Source organism: Anas platyrhynchos, chromosome 1, assembly GCF_047663525.1.
Source record: "Anas platyrhynchos isolate ZD024472 breed Pekin duck chromosome 1, IASCAAS_PekinDuck_T2T, whole genome shotgun sequence".
NCBI classification, from domain to species: domain Eukaryota; kingdom Metazoa; phylum Chordata; class Aves; order Anseriformes; family Anatidae; genus Anas; species Anas platyrhynchos.
In genome coordinates, this window is record NC_092587.1 from 58,472,628 (window position 1) to 58,486,870 (window position 14,243).

The window sequence follows — 14,243 nt, forward strand, 5'->3', positions numbered from 1 at the left end:
CCTAACTTTTGCTTTGTTTTGTTTTATGTTGTTTCCTTTCATTCTGGTTCATTACTCCCACACTGTGTAAGTCATTTGTACAAATGGAGAGAGCCATTAGAGACTGGCTATCACCTCCATAGCAACAATAGCATCACACACACACAAAAATAAAAATAATAAAATAAAAATAAAAACAAAAACAACAAAAGGTCATTTTCCATAGCCAGCACTTCCAAAAATGATCTCAATTTTCATAAAACAATGTTTATAAAATTTTTAACACCCTAGGGCTATGTCTGAACAAAAATAGCCATTTCTATAAGTTTCTGGCCATCCTATTACTACTTGTTTATTTTGTAACAGCTAAATGTATTCCAAAACACAGCTCTAGGACCAAGCACCATCAAGTCTGAAAGAGGCTTGAAACCTGTGACAAAAGCTGGTTACATCATTTTTTTTTCAGCCTGTCTCCTTTCTTATGATGAGCTAAATGCTTCAAGAAGTTGTCATGTGTTTCAAATACATAGCTCATGGTAGACTTTTTGAACTACAACAGTATAAACCTCTTTGCCTGTACAGATGTACTCTTCAGTATCAGAAAATGTGATTTTTTAGGGCTAGCAGTCAGGCTGGACATGGAGGTAGAGGGACTAGCATTTCAAGCTGAAATTTCATTTAGAGAGCAAATACCTGACTTATTCCACCCATAAATAGTATAATGCAGAAGGCCACAGCTTCACTTTTCTCTCTGTGGCTCCTGTGGTGCCTCTGATACCTTTATTTCTAGTCGATGTTTCCAAACCAGTATTAGAAACCTAATTAGAATTAGGGTATATTAAGGGATAAAGCAAATTTGTGGAACAGAACCCACCTTATGAAGGAAAAGTGAAACAAAATGCCCCAAGCATAGTTATATCTGTCCATACTTCATCTTCCAAGCACCAGGTGTCCCAGGCCCACATTTTTAGACTCATACTTATGCTGGAGGTCTATGTCTCTCTGGATCTGTAGGTAGAGCAGAAAAATACTTTACTGAGGTGGGTCATGCTATATGGCTCTTGCTTTTCAGGAGAGAAGTCTACAGAAAGCTGAGCAGCCTCTACCCTACTCATGCTTGCACACAATACCTAGATGCTTTCCAGCAGTTGAAGAAATACTGTGGTTACCAAGAGGACAACATACCTCAACTTCAGGATGTCTCCGGATTTTTAAAAGGCCAGTCATTTTGAACTATGGATTATTCTACAGTTTCCTGGATATTTATGTACACCACATGTACACTCAAGCTGTGTTAGAGGACACAAGATGGTAACCAGGGCTGGTTAGCTGTTGGACTTCCCTCATGCAAGGTGACTGTTAGTAAGACATTGATACAAGGCATATCTAGGGACCGAGGTGTGACTGAGTTTGTTTGTTCTGTCAGTGACTACAGTTGGTGTAGCACTAAACAGCCAATTCCAATACCATAGTAGCTCACTTCTTAGCATGACTTCAGCATACAGTTTTTCTGTGGGTTTTGCTGTATCACTTCTACAACTAAGCTGTAAGTAAGACCCAAACATAACTACAGGTAAATACCTCTCAGATCCACTTTTTTTTTTTCTTTTTTTTTTTTTTTCTTTCTGTTGCTTGAGACAGGATGGCAACATGTGCTAGAGGAACACAATTTCCAGGAGGTCCTGCTAGTCGATACAAAAGCAGCTTCCTTGCAACACCACTGCTTCTTTCTGTCCCTATGACCCCACATACCAGTCTAAACTGTTTGGCACCTAGTGTGCAGGAGAGCAGAAAAGTCATGGTGCTAGGCTATAACTGCATGAAGATTTGGCCTCAGGCAGAAAAACCTATATGATTGCAGGGCTGACCTACCCATTGTTAGTTGTGGGCAGGCTAATATAGGGCTGGAGAGAAAGAGAGCCTGCATTATTATTATGAAGCCACAGGCTGAACACTAAAGAAACAACTAAAGAAAGCCTGTCTTTGAAACCTCCTTGCTCTTCTTGAGTGAAAATGATATATTCCAGAGAGTGGAGAATAACTGCTCACTACGCCAAAATAAATAAATAAAAACTATGGCTTAACTTTAAATAAATTCAGTTTAAATAGAGTACTCAGGAAATCAAATGACCTGCTCCACATATCAGTAGGTGACGCTAGTTAGCTTGATTGAGATTTCTGTTGCTGAATAGGTTTCCAAAACACTGCCAATTTTAGGGAAAATTAAACTGTTTGATGACAAATATTTTAGTGTGAGGGAATGGAGGGATGGAATATGAAATACAACTCTCACGAAGATGCCAGCACCAACCAGTTGTAGGAATTTCTATGTGTATTATGGATTTTTTCCTGTATTTTTTTTTTCACATATTTTCCTATCCATTTAGCCATCCCTCCTGTAGTAATTGGGCTTATAAATATTTTTCTCATTAAGTAGCTTATCTCATCTCATTTACACAGTAGCTGACAGCAGGGAGCTTCAGAAATCACATGATACTGGTCTGATTACCACAAATATTCATACCCTTGGACTGAATCAGATGATTTCAAAGTGGGAAAGTTTAGGACAATGTAAGAATATCCTCTCATTGTATTATTTCTATTGCTCATATTGGTTGACAGTATTTGATTATCTCGAGTTTGGGTCTACTTACTTCTTTTGTAGGCTCTAGTTCTAAATTTTTTCTATGCTATACAAATTTTCCTGAGGGGAAAAAAAAAAAAAGAGCACTAAAAATAGTCATTCTGAAAATTCTACTACCAATGGCTGGGAAAATTTTCACAGTGAGTTTCAACTCGACTGTTTCAAACACGGCATGGCTACTGTAAGCTAATTGTCCAAATTACTTCTCTGACTGAGAATGAGAATCAGGCATGTCAGAGACACTTTATTCCACCCTGGCATGAGTGTCCAAGGAATAGAATGACATTCTATCCTTTGGATAGAATGACTCCCTAAAGTGCCAGTCCTACCCTCCTTAAACTTTAGATAAAACCAAGATGATATGTAGCTCAGCATGGAGGCTTTATGAAGCATAGACAGAACAAAGTTGGTTCAAAAGAACTATGTTAAAGATAGACATATTTAAGAGTTGGTAAGCTATTTTAGACCCATTTTATAGTGCTTGGAATTGATATCCTCCTTATCTTCAATGATTCCCTCTAATAAGATCATTTATTATTAATCTGGGTGGCTTTTACCACAATCTTCAGCAAGGCCAGAATATTTATTCCTACAGCTCATGAATCAACACTGTACTCAGGCTTCTTCCTGTGCTATGGGTGTGCAGTGTTCACCCAACTAAACTTCAAGCAACCTTTAGGCTGTGAGGTCTCCCAAAGTTTCTTGGCAATTAGTGGATGAATTTCACCTACTACCATGGCATACAGTGGATGAATTCCACTCCATGAGTGGAGTTCCATTGTGCAATTTGTCCTTCCACTGGTTAGCTCTGGATGAGCCCTGAACTGTCCCACTCCCAGTTAGGATGTAAATCCCAGCATGCATCTTTACTGAACACTGCCTCTAAGGACTGGACTATTCTTTAGTATATGAGATGATAAGCCCTTGTATAATAAACTATATAATAAATGGAAATGCAGAGAGAGAGAGGAATATACTGCAGGGAAAACTATCATGCTATAGACAGCCCAGACAGCCAAATGAACTTCCTTTTTTTTTTTTTTTTTTACACAGCAATGTCTGTGAACTCTGCCAAGTGATCCCCTCTCACTTTAATGTAAGTTGAACTACAAGATCTGTCAAGTGTTAACTAGGCTGGTAGTGAGGTTGGTTTAAACAGGAATGAACCCTACATCATAAGTATTCCATCATTACCTAAAGGGAATTTAAAAGGTTAAGCATGTGACAGTTTAACAGGGCAAGAATTTTTCTTAAAGGGTTAACTAGAGGAACCTAAGCACTTCTTTCTTTCTAGGAATGAAGTTTGGATTTAGACATTCATTGTCCTCCACAGCTGGAAGAAATTACAGCCAGTGAACTCAGGCAAGCTCACACTACAACACGCAGGCCTGTATGCACAAGTTTTTCTAGGCCAAGAATTAAGCCTTACAGATCACATTAGGTCAACTGTTTGAGACCTTCTTTTCAACTCTTTCTGATTTCAGAGACCTTTGGGCAGCAGGTCCAAGCAGCCACACCCCCAGTTCTCTGCTGATTTCTGGTTTTATTGTACACTAATGAAATAAAAGTTCAGATTTTGCAGATAATACCTTCAGCAGAAAACTTTTTTTTTTTCTATGGCTTCTGAAGGCAACTTGCCAATCCTGTTCCATCAGCAGACTGTCTGATTCATTGGCCTGTATTTAAAAGGGCATCTCAGGGAACATATGCTGTAATTTTCATTTCTTTTCTGCTCCTTCAACATGGATGCTAGAACAATATAAATTTGCCTAGACTTTCTCATAGCCCTTCCAAAACTGAGTTACTCCAAGGCTTGGTAATGGTCTGATATATTTTTCAGATGGTGCAGTTACCATTTCACTCAGACTCAGAATGTAGTCCAAAGATTATCAGACTCTGAGCTTTTCATGTTCTTTCTGATTGGCTTAGTATGTTGTCAGCAGAAAGGGAATACCCTTTTTATTCTAGCTCCTGGACAGTCCACATAGAGACCTATTTGATGGTCTTCTATTCCCCATAGCACCTTGCTTTCCTAACTGGGGAGGGAGGAGAACAGGAAGCAGCTTTGCAAACACTTTCAGTTCCCTGGTTAACTCTGATGCTTTTGGTCAGCATATAGAAAAAGACATAATCTCCATAGATTTATTTGCTGTTCATCTTTTTTGTCAGTTTTGTACCAATTATCTTTTTAATATGGTCAAGCAATAGAAGATAAGCATGGTAAACACTAGCCACCTAGTCCCTCACACTGTCAGGTAGAAAAATTCCTTACTGTCCACTCATTTTTTTTTGTCATGGACAGTTTGAGATGTTTTGTCATTTCTATCTCTTCAAATAAGGCCTTTTTATCTCCCTTCCCTTCCCTTCCCTTCCCTTCCCTTCCCTTCCCTTCCCTTCCCTTCCCTTCCCTTCCCTTCCCTTCCCTTCCCTTCCCTTCCCTTCCCTTCCCTTCCCTTCCCTTCCCTTCCCTTCCCTTCCCTTCCCTTCCCTTCCCTTCCCTTCCCTTCCCTTCCCTTCCCTTCCCTTCCCTTCCCTTCCCTTCCCTTCCCTTCCCTTCCCTTCCCTTCCCTTCCCTTCCCTTCCCTTCCCTTCCCTTCCCTTCCCTTCCCTTCCCTTCCCTTCCCTTCCCTTCCCTTCCCTTCCCTTCCCTTCCCTTCCCTTCCCTTCCCTTCCCTTCCCTTCCCTTCCCTTCCCTTCCCTTCCCTTCCCTTCCCTTCCCTTCCCTTCCCTTCCCTTCCCTTCCCTTCCCTTCCCTTCCCTCCCCTCCCCTCCCCTCCCCTCCCCTCCCCTCCCCTCCCCTCCCCTCCCCTCCCCTCCCCTCCCCTCCCCTCCCCTCCCCTCCCCTCCCCTCCCCTCCCCTCCCCTCCCCTCCCCTCCCCTCCCCTCCCCTCCCCTCCCCTCCCCTCCCCTCCCCTCCCCTCCCCTCCCCTCCCCTCCCCTCCCCTCCCCTCCCCTCCCCTTCCCTTCCCTTCCCTTCCCTTCCCTTCCCTTCCCTTCCCTTCCCTTCCCTTCCCTTCCCTTCCCTTCCCTTCCCTTCCCTTCCCTTCCCTTCCCTTCCCTTCCCTTCCCTTCCCTTCCCTTCCCTTCCCTTCCCTTCCCTTCCCTTCCCTTCCCTTCCCTTCCCTTCCCTTCCCTTCCCTTCCCTTCCCTTCCCTTCCCTTCTTCCTCTTTCTCTCTCTCCTTCTCTTTCATTCTCTTTCATTCTCTCTCTCTCTCTCTCTGTTTCTTTCTGAGAAAAGTGCTAATAGCCAGACAGAGCAAGACAAGAAATGCTGGAAGAAACATTAAAAACCAAAACAAAACAAATCTTGTAAATGGCTTGGTTTCTGGGTGGGATTTTTTTGTTTGTTTACATAAAATAAATTAGGTTCCAGGCTTCATGACACAATAGGATATGGATAGCAAAGGGAGAAAAAAGCCATTTCTGAATTTTTTAAAATGCAGTTTTATGCTTTAAAGCGGATGAAATGTCATTTATGGGAGCTGAGAATGCAACACAGATTTTGAATATAGGACTTCAAAAAGATTACCATTGGCTCTCTTTAAAAGCAGTGATTTTCAATTTTCTTAGCTTTGCAGACCACCAACATGTTTCCCATGGAAAAGAAGATTACGCATTCAGTTGACCATAGGACAGTTTATTTTGCCAGTCATCTCTCAAAGACCTTTCACAGTAATACAGGATGCTCAGGGATAATATTGATAGCACAAGGTAAAATCCAAGTGCAAAAGTGTTGTTTCTGACCTCTTCTATGGACACCTGTGGAGCAAAATGTGTATTATCACATCACTGGAAGGGTACGTAGTCCGTTCTAGGCAAATATAATGGTGAAAAAATCAGAGGGGAAAAGTAGCTAATATAGCTAAAAATAAAAGTAGCTAAAAATAGCTAATAAAAAATCTGACATTAAATGGCTAAAGGCCAAATTCCAGCATCATCTCTAACAAGGACCTTTTTGCTCTTTCTCCTGAGTGTTCCTGTTCTAATGAAGTTCAGACCGAAAGCTAAAATTGACAGGGAGGCTTGCCAGGGTTGAGATAGTTTATGCAGTTTGTATCAGCATGCACTGACAAATTTAGAAGTTGAATAGTATGCTCCAATTCTACTGCTGGGGCATTTTGAACCAGGTGCATAGAAGAATAGAGGAATTGCCTAGACTGGGTCAGACTCATTGTTTATCTACCCTTATCTTCAAGTGTGTGAGGTACCAGAGATTTCATACTAGGGAATAAGAAATTCCACAGGTCCAGCTTAAATAGTGAACAAGCATCACAGAAGAGCCAGGTGCTCTCAGACAAGGGTAGAGTTGGGGAGTGTTCCCTTACCAAACTCCTGTTTATCATCTTTTCCACATGCTGTGGAGGAAATGAGAGAGAACCCTAGGATTAGTAAACTAACCAAGGACTGAAAATGCAGGTTCTGTTCCCTGCTTGACCACAGGGATCATGTGTGACCTCAGACACATCATTGACATGACAAATGTGTGTTAACATGCTAGAAATGTAAACTGAGGTTAGTAGGACTTCTATACCTCACATCACTGCTGTGTGACTAAACACAGAATCACAGAATCACAGAATTGAAGGGATTGGAAGGGACCTCGAGGTCCCTTCCAAGATCATCGTGTCCAACCCCCCTACCAAAGCAGATTCCTTAGAGCAGGCTGCCCAGGTAGTCATCCAGACAGGCCTTAAATATCTCCATAGAAGGATGAGCAGTTGGGTGTTTTTATGTTACCCTAACTGGACCCATAATGACAAAAGGTACATGTTGATAATGATAAGCCAGGATGTTCCTACTATCCTTCAGTGGAAGGAGCTACTGCAATGGGACCTGAAGGCCCACTACAACTGTTTACCTGCAGTGGGTGTGTAAAGCAAGTAACCATAGCAAGTCCTAAATTCTGTCTCACTTTCCTTTTCTGCAGAAAGAACAGGTTTCCAGCTGAGACCAGTAGCAGGGCTGCTGTCTGCTCGTGACTTCCTTGCCAGCCTGGCATTCCGTGTCTTCCAGTGCACCCAGTATATAAGACATTTCTCATCTCCTATGCATTCCCCAGAACCGTAAGTTTGATACCATGGCACAATCCTGTCCTTTGAATGTGTTGGAAATAATTCTCTTGGGAGAAACTCTGGGTCTCTATCCAGTATTCCACAGAATGAAACAATCTGAGAAACTGGTAGCTGGAGTTTTAGAGGGGGAAGTCATGCATGAGAGGGTGTGGGTCTCTGTGTCTCTTACAAAGTTGTCTGGAGAAGGAAAAGACTGGAGAATATCTGGTTTAATCTTTTCATCCTGCCTTCATTTACCATCTGCTGGGGTTTGATTCCCTGCTGTGAAACTCTCCCAGTAAGTGCTGGCCAGACAGCAGCAATTACATTTCATGAGAAATTACAAGTTCACACAGACGTTTTTGTTGTATGCTGGGACAAAACAGGGTCTTTTCAAAGATGTTGTGACATAGGAGACTATTGCCCATGCCATCCCAAGTGAGACAATAGCCAGTGTAGTGGGGGGCAGCTGGATCCCCATGGCAGAAGGGAATGCTTTGTCAAACTCTCTGCAAAGCTCGGCCAGGTACAGAGGCACCTACTGCAGAGTAACTAAAACAGTTGCAATCCTCACACTAGCTCCCTTGGGAGGTCTGTTGGCTAAAGCCTTTCATAGGATGTTCACGTAGAGCAGGGAGAACAAACAAACAAACAAACATACAAACCACTTTAATTAAATGTGAAGGTCACTTGTTTTCCAGAGACTGCTGCCACGAGTTGCTGGGTCATGTTCCCATGCTAGCCAATAAGGAGTTTGCCCAATTCTCCCAGGTAAGAAGCTTGTTCTGCTAGCTGTTAACCAATTGCTCTGGGTAGCAGGCCAGACAAGCCTCAAAGGCAGGCAGCTCACCGTGCTTGAAATGTTATTTTAAGACTTGGGTGTGTCTGAGTCACAACCTCCAGCAGTAGTGGGCTAGCAGTGCCTGAGGAGATAAATACTCCAAGGGAGTGGCGCACAGTGGAGCACTGCTCCCTGTGGACATTTTGTAAAAGGAAGGGCAAGCAGTGTTGGTGGGACATCTCTGTGGGAGAGCCAAGTCAGCCTGCAGCAGGATGCCAGTGGAGCCTCTGCAGTGCTGCTTGTTTGAGCTGTATAGACTATCTTATTCCCCAAGCTTCCTGTCTGATGCCACACCAACCAACCCAACCACCAACAGCCATCACGCCCCTAAGCTGGCTCTGCCTCTGGATGTACATTTTTTATCTCACATGATACTTTAATTGTGTCCATCACCATGTCATTCATTTGAGATGTTTTTCCTTTTACAACTCACCAGATTCTCACAGCATTGCTCACACTGGCGAGGAGGCTCCAAAAAGAAAACAGAGCTTCTTTGTACAAAAGAGACCATTTGGTATGAGCTGTCAGTGTCAGACCCAAGTGAACTCAATGACCTTGTGCAACTAAAGACTTCAGAACTATACGTGTGCCTCAAAACCATAGCAGAGGGATAAAGATAACTCGTATTCTAGGGTTATCAATCAGTGGCCAGTGTGGAAACTGACAATAAGTGCAGAGGGGTTATATGATGTTGATCCCTGATAGAATATCTGAAAATAAAGCCACTTCACCTCACAATATGTGGTTTCCAATTGCATCAACTTGGATACATGCCAGTTTCCATTCTGGTCATATATATTGGCTATTATCAGATTCAATATAGTAGTTGTTAAAGTATCCTCAAGGTCTGTAATTGTCTTTGGAAGAACTCTCCTCAGTTCAGTTCAACACCAGAACTGAAGACACCTTAGAAAAGACATTATAGCAATCTCAAACCTTTCAGCTTTACTCTTTCTCTGCCTGTAACACAGACTATACAACATGGAATAACATTAATTTTCACAATTTGCATTTCACGTTTTCAAAAAGTATTTTCACAGCTGAAATTCACCCCATAAACATTCATTTTTATTCCATTCAACATGAAAAGATGAATGAGGAATAGGGAATAGCTTTGTTTGTCTGCTGCACAATACAGCTCCCAGGATAGTTAAGAGGAGACACCTACAGTAAATTATTGTGGGAACAGTAATTAACAGAGAACATAGTTGTGAGTACACAGCATCCTCCCTGCATGTATCTGACATACCGATAAGGGCTGTCAGAGAGAGAATGAGAGACTAAAAGGTATGGAAAAAATAAAACCCACCTTCCAGTCCTTACTTCTCATTCCTCCCTTCAAATCTGTGCCTGAGATAGTCCAGCATTAAGCCAAGAGATGGTTAACTTTACACAGAGAACTCTGAGGATTAAACACTCATCTAATGTGGCTCCCAGTGGTATGTAGCTGGGGGCCAGGGAGAGGTAGGCATCCTGGAAGCCATGGAAGGTCATTTTGGGTGACAAAAACAATGAATAGTTCATGCTATTCATGCTAGAAATGATGTGGTCCTCCCCCTTCCCCTCTTTCTCTCCCTTGGGCTGAATAATCACACTGGTGTAACACTGACTGCTTGCTTACTTGCTTTAGGATATTGGACTGGCTTCTCTTGGATCATCTGAAACAGAGATTGAGAAACTAGCCACAGTAAGTACAGACAGCAGTTTAGTATCAGAGGCAAAAACCAAAGGACTCACTTCGTATTCCTCACTGTTCAGGGAAGGCTCTTCTTTAGTGTCTCGGCTTAGCTACACAAAAATAGGAGCAGCAGCAGAATTGTCTTCTCCTCATCCACAGGTTAGGGAGGTGCTGGAGCAGGAGCTGGAGTCCCTCCAAGGGAGCCCAGAAGCACATGATTCCACTTTGAGGAAATACTTACACTTTTTGCTGCCATAAGAGTATGTTTCTGAAGCTGAGCCTCTACAGTTTCAGCAATGGGAGGGTTCTGACTCACTTTATAGATTCATCTAATTGACTGTATACTCGATGTGATTATATGTATACTCGATGGTGCAGGGGGCAATCAGAATTCAGGGTGCCCTTTATTTGCTAATCTCACGAAATAGGTGAGCTCTTTGGCAGCAGGTACTCTCACTTGGTTCTGAATCCCTAGGCTGTATACAATCTGTGAGAATGACTCATGCAACCTGTAGCTCCCATCTTAGTCTGAAAATATGCTGGAGGCCAGATTTTTTATTTTATTTTATTTTTTTTTCCGATAATAGCAGCTATTTCACTGTCATGATTATTTTTTTCAGGGGAAGAAAAGAGTCTTAAAGGGTAAAGTTAGCAGAACAATGGGTGCTAGATCTGAAATTTTCAGTGTCATCTGGGGTTTAGGGAGGTAGAACAAAGGAACCTTTTTTAAAGAGTTACGTGCAGTTCAGAATTCGTGAGAATAGCATTTACTAAGTACCATTCATGTATTCAGAACAGTAAACATATTCTGGATTAACCACTCAATCTTCATTTTTTTTTTATAAAAAGTTCAGACATCTAATCTAGGCTCCTTTTTAATGTTTCTTCATCAGAAAGTGAAAATAGAGAACTTTTAATGCTTTCTCTACCGAGACATAGATGTCTACCATAAATTCTTGTTTCTCTCTAGAAATCCCTATCATTCTCCATTCATTACAAAGAGTTATCTATCTTAGGTAATATGGCAATATCTAAGCTACCTAAGAGTTTCTTAAAAGAATCATGACTTTTTTCATGGTCTATAACATATGTACAACAAATGTTGAAATGACATTAGTTCCTTCAGTTCCATGAGTTTTCTAAGCAGGTAGATCCATACACAAGAGATGGAAAGTTAAGAGTAGTCACGTTCTCCACAGTGGGCCACAAATACTGTGTCTTGTACCCTGTTAAGACACTAAGAACCAAAAGAACCTCACTAAGAGCCAAATAAATGATATCTAAGGAACGACTTAAAAACAATAAATAAATTAAAAAATCCTTCTCCGAGAGCATTGTCCCATGTCTCACTGTCACTTTCTGCAAAATCATGAGATACTTGAAAGGCTTTTCACTGGAAATAGTAAGAATCAAGATTATTAACACAAGAATAATGGAGAATTATCACTGGAATTTTAGTAAAAGCAGCTCTGAGTTTTGCAAAAAGAAACATCTTGGCATGGTGCTTCTTTAGTTGTAAATTTGTAGGCTAAACCCCAAAATCATCAAAATCAGAAGATGCATATCAAAGAAGGTTGGGGAAAGAAAGAGAAAGAGAGTGACAACATAGACAGAATATAGTTTCACATTATTTTGTGAAGTGCTTGCAATTCTTTGAGAAGGATGCTGAGAATGCTAACCTGAACCCTGCAAATGAAGCAGCAAAGAGCTATGTGTCTCTTGTGTCCCTAAAGTGACCCTGAAGAGTTGCAGCACAAAACCATATTCTTGAGTTGTATTTTGTTTTCCGTGTTTTGCACAACAACTATCCATCAGCTTAGGGGTCAAGCTGTGCAGAATTGTTCTTCCACTGTTCATTTCCTTAGATAGTATAATAAAGGAAGGGCTAACAGGTTACCAGAGCCAACAATTGCTTTTATCCCATCACTGTCCAGCAGGTAAAGGAAGTATGGTCCCAGTCGTGCTTTATTGCAAGAAAAAAAAAAAAAAAAAGATGCATCTTTATTTTCTATTGCAGCAAGATGATGATGGAATTCGTATAATCTTAAAGGGTACATTGCTGCTAAGGAATAAGTCATTCCTCAGTTCTGATGAATGCTAGAGAAAGGAGGAAGGGAATTGCCTTTTCAAGGACCTTTCTAAGGTCTTGAACCCTCTGTGGGTGTCTACCTGTGCTTTTGGGAGTATGTATTGAAAACTGTCAGTTTTCAACTATAAGGCAGCTCAAAGCTAATTTATTTAAAAACAGATAGTATCATTAGCAGTTTTTTCTTTTTATTTTTGGAGAGAGTGAGAATGGAAAGGATGGCAAGTTTTGAAAAAATATGTATTGTGATTTTTGTGTGTGTTATATGTTGAAGAGAAAAAGTAATTTACTTAAAATATATAGCTGTAAAATTTGAAGATACAAAAACATTAAGGACTAGGGATAAAATACATTAGAAGGAAGGAAAAATGAAAAGCTTAAAATTGAATTGCCTCTTGAGACTGTGATTTTCACAAATTGTTCTTGTTATCAGCTTTATTGGTTTACTGTGGAGTTTGGTCTCTGCAAGCAAAATGGATCCATCAGAGCTTATGGGGCAGGACTGCTTTCATCTTATGGGGAGCTTATGGTATGTGTCATGCATTTGGTGTGAAAATACTTCTATAATCCAGTTCTCTAAATTATCTGGTAAAAGCAAAATATTTCCTCACATACAGCAATATGATTTAAAATACTGCTTTTTTCTTCTGCAAAGAAATTTGTTCTTCCTCTCAGGAGGCTACCGCATAGGGGACAAAATGCTGTAGGACTACCTGTTTTCAACCTAGAGAGATGAAATTCAATGAAACACTCAACCTATAAAGTATTAGGTTTGTTTCTTACTGCTCCTATCCAGTAGTGATGCAGAATTAACTTCAACATAGAAGTTTTCTGTACTTTTCTGTATTACTCACTAGAGGGCAATATTATGCCTATTATGAACTGCTAACTTCATCCACAGCATTGACCTTTATGCACATATACGTCAAAAAAGCAGTGACTGACTGGATTTTACATTCATATATACATTTCAAAACTAATTGTAGCTTGAATTTTATATAGATGAAAATCTGTATGCAGGCTGAATACTGTACTGGAGAGATAAACTGTGGAAAGAGTGTATACTTTTACAGAAAGGTCATGGGTTTCACCTCCTTCATACAAACAGTTGGTAGGAGGGACATTTTTTTTCTCCTCAGCTTCAGAACACTGAAGCACATGATCAGTTTATAGGTGCAAAAGCCCTGAACTGGTATCATTAGGTCTCAATTGCTTCAAGTTATGCAAATACTGGATGATTTTTGGTAGTAGTAAGGACCAAAGGTGGGGATGTGGAGGGTGCTCTTTTCAAGCTTATTTATAAACTAAGTATCAAAATTTTCATGGGAGATATATACACACAAACTACAGATGTGTCTATATTGATGCATCAACCTACCACCTAGCTACATGATACATTCATATGGAACCATGGCTTTGGATTAGCATGCCTTTGACTTCCATGGCTAGAGACAGATTGTTGTAACACTAAAAACAGTATAAAACTCTCCTAAAGCTATACAGGTCAGTCCTGCTCCCAGTCAAGTGGAGGAAGGATGAAACCACCCACTAGTGTATCTCAATGCATTTATAGTAGGAGTCACAACAGAGGTGCAGCTGAGAGTTACCTATAGAAAGGGAAACCCTCACAGACATCATGCGTCATTTTACCACCAGTGAGTTTAGCATCATTTTTCTTCCGACACTTGAAATTTGGAGAGTTTTGTTAGCAAATTCAGTTGTATAAGATTTGCAGAGCTTTCTGGATTCGAAAACTGAGATCTGCATGCTCACTACCCCTATAGATAAATGAGAATGCCTTCTTTTTGCACAGCAACCTGATCTTGTGCCTGACTGCTCATGAGCACTCATCTTTAAAACAGTGAAATGTATATTATCTTCAAACTGATCAACCAGATCACCTACAAATTAGTCTCCAGAGTGAAGCATTTAGTTTGAGTATCTGTCTATTCTAGGGTAAGGC

General features: G+C 40.9%; 1 protein-coding gene across 1 annotated transcript in view; it reads left to right on the forward strand.

Annotated features, from left to right (window-relative positions):
• LOC101794316 (tyrosine 3-monooxygenase) overlaps positions 1-14,243 on the forward strand; it is a 34,007-nt gene that overhangs the window by 10,797 nt on the left and 8,967 nt on the right. The window contains exons 6-10 of the mRNA XM_005022557.6: positions 1,052-1,197; positions 7,552-7,687; positions 8,377-8,446; positions 10,147-10,203; positions 12,714-12,809. Of these exons, the coding sequence (XP_005022614.2) occupies positions 1,052-1,197; positions 7,552-7,687; positions 8,377-8,446; positions 10,147-10,203; positions 12,714-12,809 (505 nt within the window). The remainder of the gene's footprint in view (positions 1-1,051; positions 1,198-7,551; positions 7,688-8,376; positions 8,447-10,146; positions 10,204-12,713; positions 12,810-14,243) is intronic.